This window comes from Fragaria vesca, linkage group LG5 (assembly GCF_000184155.1).
Source record: "Fragaria vesca subsp. vesca linkage group LG5, FraVesHawaii_1.0, whole genome shotgun sequence".
NCBI lineage: Eukaryota > Viridiplantae > Streptophyta > Magnoliopsida > Rosales > Rosaceae > Fragaria > Fragaria vesca.
The window spans coordinates 19369195-19378889 of record NC_020495.1 but is presented as its reverse complement, the minus strand read 5'-3'; the positions used below and the strand labels follow the sequence as shown (position 1 = coordinate 19378889).

At 40.0% G+C, this 9695-nt stretch overlaps 1 protein-coding gene across 1 annotated transcript in view; it reads right to left on the bottom strand.

The window, feature by feature from the left end:
- Window positions 1-3775, bottom strand: part of LOC101293097 (monosaccharide-sensing protein 2-like) — a 4653-nt gene extending 878 nt beyond the window's left edge. Inside the window, exons 1-5 of the mRNA XM_004300064.1 lie at window positions 3488-3775; window positions 3217-3342; window positions 2477-3037; window positions 751-1694; window positions 294-481 (exon numbers count right to left, since the gene is read on the bottom strand). Of these exons, the coding sequence (XP_004300112.1) occupies window positions 294-481; window positions 751-1694; window positions 2477-3037; window positions 3217-3295 (1772 nt within the window). The 5' untranslated portion in view covers window positions 3296-3342; window positions 3488-3775. The remainder of the gene's footprint in view (window positions 1-293; window positions 482-750; window positions 1695-2476; window positions 3038-3216; window positions 3343-3487) is intronic.
- Between the last annotated feature and the right edge of the window lie 5920 nt (window positions 3776-9695).

The following is a 9695-nucleotide window of genomic DNA, read 5'->3' as shown; positions in this document are numbered from 1 at the left end:
GAAAACTGGAATTCGGCGGACTCGCCGGGGAGGGAAAGTGGTCGGGGAAGCTGCTGGAGTCCGCTGGGGTGGAGATGCGCCCTCGCCGGCGCCGTATGGTGGCGAACGGAGGGAAATCCGCACCTTAAGGCGGTGCGGACGTCCGTATCTGAAACGGACTGATATATATATATATATATATATATATAAAATAGAAAGTTAAGTCCAGAAATAGCCACAGGCTGGCCTATTTAGTGTTTAGTGTGATGGCAAGTCAAGCTCAAAAAGGAAAAACCATGTTAAGAGTAAAATACCTTCTACCAGCGATATCCATGAGCTTCATGGCTAGAGCTATACAAGGAAGCATCAACAAAGTTGTAAATGCACTGATGAGGAAAGATGCAGATGTTGTACTGAGACCCAAGTTTGAAAGAAGAACTGAAACTCCTGCCTCTTCAAGAATTTGAGGAGTGTAATAGAGAACTCCATTAATCCCAGAAAACTGCAAAATTATTTTTGAACTTTAGCCGTAAGCTTTACCCCAAAGTGCATCAAGACTAACTTCACTACTTATAGAAAGAAGGTGAACCTTGACCAAAAGGAAATATATGCAAAATATGAATAATAATAATAGTGAGAGAAAAAAGAAAGATGTGCCATATTTTAGCATCTTTTCTCCAAAACTTGGTACTAACATCAGCTAAACTTGGTCTAGGCAAATAAAACATTTTAGCCATCTTAAGGACAAGATAAAAAGAAAATATAACAAACCTGCTGAAGAATCTGGATTCCAATTCCAACAAACAATGCATGCTTAATCCCTGGTTCAAGCAGAGCAGACCACATTGGTCCTTTCGAAGCTGTTTCTGATGGATGAACCATTGCAGGTCCAATAGGATGCTGATCTATAAGTGATTTTGAGTACAGAGCAGGCTGACTAACCAGAGCAGCTGCCTGGATGAATTCACCTTCTGCAGGAACATCACTACCAGGAAGTGACACAAGAGACCCACGACGTGAGCCGGGGACTCCCTCCTGGTGCAAATATACCCTCTGGAATCCTCCTTCCTTCTTTCCATCTTCGCCCTGTCTCTCAGACCATTTCCATGCCAACTGCCATCCACCACCAATGCCTGTGCTACCAACTGTCTCCCCAGTTCCTTGCATGAGACTGCTGTTGCGCCTCATGCCTAGAACACTACCATGAGAAGGAGGAGGTGGCACCATATCCTTTTCCATACTTGTTGTCTGGCGTGAAATCAAAGGACTGTGCAGATTGTCATCCGAGTCTCCCCCAGATGCATAGTCCTCACCTTCCCTATGCAAGCTCTCTTCATCCCATTGTTCGGTTTTACCCCGTGGATGATCTGCTGTGCTGAACATGCTGCCAAAGTTAGAAAAGAGCATGCTTCCCCGCGTACTCCCTGCCTCGGGGAAATTTTCATGGACACTACCGAAGAGAGTGACAAGAGGATCCATTAGAGGCACATTCTGTGTTGCCATGCTTCCTTGGCGAGACACAAGACTGACAATAGAACCCTGCCCAGTTACAGGTCTGGCAACCCAGGAAAGGCCTTCTTCGGGTCCATATAACTTGATTTTGTCCTTGTCAGCTGCTTCCTGACCATCAAGATCATCAGCTGCGCCTATGATGTACTCTTCTAAAGATGTTTCACCTCCAACTCCAAGACCTTCGACAAGCAAAGCCATCTCACCTATAAACATGGTGCATTAGCCAGGTCCACATGATAAAGTCCTTGAAGATGCATAGTCAGCAGTCTCACATATTCTAAACCTTAGATGCCTAGAAAAGGCTTATTGCTATTTGGCTTTAAGCACACTTAGGCAAATGCTAGAATGGATCTAATATCAGTGTACTTCTCATTTTTTGAGAACTAAAATCCCTATTTTTCCATGTGGGATCATATTCTCAACATCATTAACACATACCGTCAATAATCCAGAACCAGATAGAAAAGTACTAATGGTGTGATAAATGAATTATAATGTGAAATAAACGAGTAAAAATCTAAGCAAAATCTATGTTAGTTGTATAAAAAGGTAGAGCAAGAAGAAAGTCAGTCCAGAAACTGTAGTTTAATAAACATGTGAATTTCTTACTATACTTGTTTCCTTATTTAGATTTTTCATCAAAGCATCACTGTGGTAGGACGAACAGATGATTTTTCTAAAGCAATACATTACAAGCATTAACAAAAGGTTAACTAAATGCCTGGACCTTTTCTTCGGATGAAGCTATTTATCTAAAGCAGTCTACATTAATCCTTAATGGGAAAGGAAAAAGGCAACTCCACCGTCCTTTACCGGTTGCAATGTAGCTTTTTTTTCGAAGATATTGGATTCATATATGAAGTGTAGTACGAAAATTCAGTGCTCGAGTCCATGCTAAATTATGGTGGTAAGCAATATAAAACATAGTTACATAGATCAGTATAAATTTACAAAATACCAGCAAACCAGAGAATAAGCAACAAACCAGAAACATCTTCAGTGCCACGCAACATCTGAAGAACCTTTTTTGCTTCAAGCATCCTGCCCTTACTCACAAGCCATCGAGGAGATTCAGGCAAGTAAAACACGGTTAATACAAAATATATTAGAGAGAGAATGGAAAGGACCCCAAGCATCAGTCTCCAGCTTGGCGAGGCCAACAGTGACATCCCAAAAACCATACAGTATGACAAAAACATGCCTCCTGAACCAAGGAACTGTGGAAGAGTATTCAATGATCCCCTTATATCTGATGGGGCAGTCTCGGATATGTAGACTGGAACAAGAGTAACTGCTAGACCAATTCCAAATCCATCTAACAGCCTTGCTATACATAGGACATACACATTGGGTGACCACAACATCACCAAGCCACTCACAAAATAAAGAACTGATGATGTTATTAGCATTGGGCGCCGACCAAGCCAATCTGATACCGCTCCTGAGCATGTTGTAATAACTGTTGCCCCGATGAGTGACATGGCCACAACAAGACCTTCTACCGAGCTATCCAAAGCAAAATCATCCGTGATGTAAACAATAGCCCCTGAAATATGGGAACTAAATGAGAACAAGCAAAAACATGAACTAGACACAACAAAATGGACAAACTCTGTGATTGAAATGCGTAAACCAGATAAAGTAACTGGAAATATCCAATGTACCACAATGCACACAGCCTACAAAATTAAGAAACGAAGAGGCTTAAAAAATTAGAACAATTACCAGCAATTGTAGCATTGTCCCATCCTTGCAGAAAGTTACCAATTGTGGCAGCAATGGCCACAAACACAGCCCCCTTCATGTTTTCACCAATGAAGGAATGAAAGAAACCCCCAATCTCAATCAAACCTGAAGGCAAGCAGCAATACCCACATCACAAAACTATAAAACTACACATTCCCACTTTAGACCCAGATCAGAAACCTTTTCCTAACCCAGAATTCAATCCCACATAACCAACACAACTCAACACAAATAACTTATATTGCTTTACCTCTTCAGGCCAGTGAGGCTTGGCAAAGTTCAGAGCTTCCCAACTGTGAATTTGAGCATTGAGCACCCTCAACTGAAATGAAATAAAAAGGAGAGGCCTTTGAAGACAATATACAGCTAACAGCAACAGGTCAGCCTCAGGTAAATATCTTAAAACTGCAAGAGTTGTGAGGACTAGCTTAGCCGGAATCTTGGTAATACAGACAAATTACAGCCCTCCAGTTTTAGAAATTTAGTAAAATAATCTGGCAGATTAAGATCCAGAGCACCTCATCAGAAACTCGATCGAGATCGAGAAAACATAGAGAAAGAGTGAGTTGGGTTTTAAGCAGCCAGCTTCTGCCAACAACCCTTCAACCACCGTCAACACTCCTCATGTCTCTGACCCACTTCACTTACTCAACTCAACTCAGTTACCTCAGACAGCAAACGCTTAAACAATCAAACTATATAAACTAGCAATTAAATAAGGAAAAAAAAAAAACCAAGAAAAGCAAGAGAATCCAAGAGGGTAGGGGAAGTGGAACCTACTAATCTTCCCCAAGTTCCAAACGGTCTAAACCAACCCAACCCAACTCATTTCACCATGGTTTTGATTTTTTGTGTTTTTGTTTTGTTTTGACATGCAATGATGGAGTGAAGCTGCCAAGTTTCTTGACTTGTCTGGTTCAGTGGTTCCGTGATTATTTTCCTTTCAAACTCACTGTGATATTTTCTTTTTCTTTCACTTTCCCTCCCATTTTGGTCACCTATTGCTCTGATTCTTCTGCTTCATGCAATAAGAAAAACCAATGATATCTTTTTGGCGGGGATACAAAACGACAAGGACTTCTTATTTTTATATGAATCAAAACACAACTGACCACAGATTTGGTAAAATCCTATCGTCATTTTCTGTTTTCATTAATCGAATCCTGACTTATGAGGTGGGAATTTTTGTTGGTAGTCCCATTTCATCTACCCTCTTTACTAAAGACTTTTGGTTATATTTTTTATTTGATTTCTGGTAAGGTTTTGAATATACACCCCAAAGAGCAACACCGTCAAAAGCCGTGTGTTGTTGTAAAATGTATTCTAGTCATTGTAGGCATACCGCATACTTGTAAGGTTTTGATTTCTAGCCGTGTATCTTACGACCAAATTTGTAAGGTTCATAACTATCATAAGGAATCGAGTTGTTATGAATTTAGATGTAGAAAAGTCGAGGATGATTGAAGTTTAAATTATCACAATCTCTATAGATGCCTTGCATGTCGGATTGCTTGGTTTTTCCTCAAAGTATAATCATCTTTAATATCTCTTTCTATATGTGGAGACATATAATGTACGAACATCTTGATGGACAGTTATGTATTTAGCAAAATGAACTATAAATTTAATTAAGAGGTTAAGTATAGTTCTTTTGTGAGCTCTAGTTCTCTAGGTTTTTTGCCATGTTTCTTTTCCCTTGTAGTGACAACATGGGCATCAATAGATTGATGTCTCTTCCAAATGTATTTCCCAAAAGACACACCAAGTAGGAACAAAACGTAATGTTTTAGGTTTAGATGTGTCAAAGATGGGGGTATGGTTTTAAGTAATGTATGATTATGATTTATGAGATAGGGAATACTAATCAAAGAGAATGAATATGAATGTGAAGCTACCTGTCAAAGTCTAGAAATCTACTTGTGAACATTGTAACCGGTGACTGACCATTAGCTAGACAAATCTACATGCAACGTGTTAATCAGTACTACTGGAGATGAGATGAGATTGTTTGTCCAAGTCTGGGTTTGCTCGATCTTTAACATGTTTTCATGTGTGGCAAAACACATCCTCCGTTGACCATGTGCCACGTTGTTTCTATGTTTTGCACATGATTTTGGAACCCCCAGCTTAATCTTCTATGTTGTACTTGTTTTTCATAGATCGCAGATCCACCTATCACAACAAGTTCATATATACCTTTCCAAGTAGATTTGTTTTGTGTTGGTTTCAGAAAAGTTTAGGTGAGAGCTTGGTTATGCTACACCACTATCGTCAGGATAAACCTGCAACCTTAACCCTGAAGGACTGACAGTAGACACGTACCTGTCACATCACCCTCCAGGTATGGATTTCCACAAGAGAATTTTATAGATCGCAAACCAACGAGGTCTGTTGGTAGCGGGGATCGAACTTGGATGAGGTCTCCACCACAAACCCGCCCTTGTCAACTGAGCCAAACCTTGCTGGCACCTTTCCAAGTAGATTTGTTAAGAGAGAATTAACACATATATTGATCATAGAAAAAAAAAAACCAATCCAGCAAAAAAACAAAAAAACCAAGTACGATATACAATGTAATAGGAAAATGATTCTTGGCTATCACTACCAAAAGAAAGGTTTTAGCTGACGAAAATAAAAAAACCAGGCCGACGAATTATTTTTTCGTCGGCTAAAGTCCACGTTGCCAATAATTCGTCGGCTAAAGTCCACATTAGCCGACGAAATTTTCTTTCGTCGGCTAATTTAAATTTTCGTCTGCTATGGTCAACCGTAGCCGATGAAATTTTAATTTCGTCAGCTAAAGAATTTTTTTCGTCGGCTAGTCTGTGAACTTTAGCCGACGTCTATATAAAAGTTTAGCCGACGAAATTATAGACGAAATATATAATTTCGTCGGCTAAAGTGTCTTATATTTGCAGATCTGGACAGCAGCTTATCTGGGAAAAAAAAACGGGAGAAAAAGTTTGGGTGTTGTCGAAATCTGTCCATAATTAGTTTGTGGAGCTATATATAGGTATATATATGTGTATATATGTTGATTTTGAGTTTTATTTGAGTTGATCGATTTGGTTGATGATTTGATAATATATATGAAGTTGTTGTTAATAAGTAGTAGATATATATATATATATATATATGTTAATTTATTTATAATATTGTGTTGATGGTATGAAGTTGTTGATGATATGAGTTGATGATGATTTTGTGATGATGTTGATATATAATATTGTTATGTAATTATTAAGTATATATATATATATATGTTAATTAATTTGTTATTAATTAGTTGTAGTACGTAAAATACTAAACGAATTGAGATTTTATATATGAAATTTAATTAATTAGAGTTATCCATATATATTTTGTTATATTTTTAGGATATGGATAAGAGTTGGATTTCGCTTCCAAAATTGGACAAAAAATATGGTAAAGGAGTTATGAGTTTTCTGGAATATACGCTGGCTAATGCTAACGGGAATACAATTTTTTATTGCCTGTGCCCGAAATGTCAGTGTCGCAGCGATATGCATCGATTTGCGATTAACAAAGTATGACAGCACCTGAAGCACCTGAAGAGTAACGGGTTTTGGGAGAAGTACACATTTTTGTTATATCACGGTGAAACATCATCAAGGGGTCCGCATGATTATGGGCAATTTTCTAAGACGAGAAGTACATCCAACGATCCAACAACGATCTTCATCAAGGATATGTTTCCTTATGAGAGCGGTGTATGTGCTCAAGGACAGTATATGCCTGAGCCGGTGCAGCCCTTCCTTAGAGTTGTCAACACTGCTGGTATTGACAAGTACAACAAACTGCTTGCTTTCCAACAGACCCCTGTGTACCCCGGCTGTCAAAAGACCGTTCTTGAAAGTGTGACGGACGTAATGAAGATTAAAGTTGAGACAAAATCGACCGTAAAGGCTGTTGATGATTATCTACGGTACACTGCTTCGATGCTGCCCCACGGTCATCGTCTTCCTACCACTCATCATAAGGTCCAATGTATCTTGAAAGATCTTGGGCTTTCCAACATCAAGATCCATGCATATAGATATGACTGCGTTCTCTTCTAGGGTAAAGATCCAGAAGGGAATGACCTTGGTGGCCTTGACGCATGTTCGGTATGTCACACTGATATGTATAAGCTGACTCCTGCAGGCAATAAGAAACCTGTGAAGGTATTTCGGTATTTCCCGTTGAGGGATAGGCTAGAGTGGTTGTACATGTCTTCACACACGGCCAAAGCTATGAGATGGCACGCTGATAGGGAATTGCATGACGAAGATACCCTTATACACCCTGCTGACGGGGAGGCTTGGAAGCATATAGACAGGGAGTTTCCTCATTTTGCGTCAGAGGTCCGAAATGTGAGGCTCAGGCTCTCATCCGACGGGTTCAACCCTTTTGGCAATATGAGTCTTCGATACAGTGTATGGCCGGTGATTTTGGTACAGTACAACCTTCCTCCATGGATGTGCATGAAGAAAGAATACAATGTGTTGAGTTTGTTGATTCCGGGGCCCGGTTATCCAAGGAAGTGTCTCGATGTGTATTTGAGACCTTTGATTGAAGAGCTTAAGTTTTTTTGGAACGTTGGTCATCCCAATTATGACAAGTACATGCACGAGATGTTCTAGATGCATGTCATGGTTGTTGGTACCATCAGTGATTTTCCTGCCCTCGTGGGATGTTGTCGGGCAATGTTGTTAGGGGATACAAGGCTTGTCCAGAGTGCCTTAGTGATGAGGGGAGCAGTAGTCATTGTAACAAGATATGCAAATTGGGTCACCGTACTCTCCTTCCATATAATCACGAATGGCGGTTCGATGACAAGGCATTTGATGGGACCGTAGAAAACTGTGTGCCTCCCAGAAGATGGATGGAGGAAGAAATTTTAGCAGTGCTTAATGAGTACGATTTTGGGCAGCTCAGCAATCATCCCAATATTGTGGCGGCAATACCTGAAAGACTCGACAAGTACAAATTCTGGACACGTAAGAGCATATTCTGAGAACTCCCATACTGGAGTAAGTTGTTGATCAGACACTACCTAGATGTGATGCACATAGAAAAGAATGTCTGCAACAGTGTGGTGGGCACAATGTTGAACTTGGAGGGGAAGACGAAAGACGGTCCTAAGGCACGTATTGATCTAAAAAAAATGCTTATAAGAAGACATCTGTGGTTGAAAGAAGGGAAGAAAAAAATGCCTCAAGCTCCTTACACCGTGAAGCCTGACCAGAAGAACGTAATTTTCAGGTGGATGAGTTGTGGGAAGTATCATTCAAGCTATGCAGGAAATATAGCCCGATGTGTGAACTTTCGGGACAATAAGATGTACGGGTTGAAGAGTTATGACTGTCATATCCTGCTACAACGTCTCTTCCCTGTTTTCATTTGACCGTTCCTTCCCCGTCAGGTGGTGGAGCCGTTACTAGCGTTGGCAAGATTCTTCCAGAAGTTATGCACACGGAAAGTGAAAAAATCTAACCTCCGGGAAATGCAAGAGGACATCATTTATATCATGTGTAAATTTGAGAGGATATTTCCTCCAAATTTTTTTGACATCATGCCTCACTTGATGATCCATCTTCCCGAGTAATTGTTGCTTACCGGTCCAGTTGACTACACTTGGTTGTATCCCTTGGAAATGTATGTTTTTTACACCTGAAGTCCTCAATATACATGTTCAATAATCATAACACTTTGCAACTTGATTTATAAGCAACTTGGAGACTACAAAGCTTATGTGGCTAATAAATCCGCGCATGAAGGATGTATAGCTGAAGCATATATTGTGCACGAGTGCGTTATCTACATGAAGTTGTATTTAGGAGCGTTGAAGGAAACCACAAACCATACCGGTAGATGTACCGAAGTTCAATCTTTCCATACTCTCTAGTGATGTTGAAGTTTATGGAATTTTGCCAGACTCTTATAAGTTGCAACCACATGAGCTAGTCATTGCCCACTGGTGGGTATTGATTAACTGTCCAGAAGTTGAATACTGGAAAGACATCCATTTATATTGTCCAAACATTCAAGGTGATCTCGAGTATCACAACAAGGAGTTTGCAAACTATTTTGGCGGCTAGGTACGTAATTCAATATTTTTGTACGTATTTATGTTTATTGCATAATTATCCATATTTACAGTTGAATGGTTGGTTGCAGATGAACCATATTCAATTTGATAGTCACCCAAATTGGTCGCACGAACTAAGACTTCTAGCGATGAAGCCGATAATGTCAAGAGTTTATCCGATGTGCAAGGTGAATGGCGTGCAATTTATATGTGAACAGAGAGACAACAGACGGAGAACACAGAATTTTGGGGTGATGGCGCATGGTGGGTGGAATGGAGTTGACTATTACGGTGTTCTCCATTCAGTGGTGGAACTCGTTTATGGGCAAGGCATGACAGTGCACCTCTTCAAGTGTAGATGATTTGA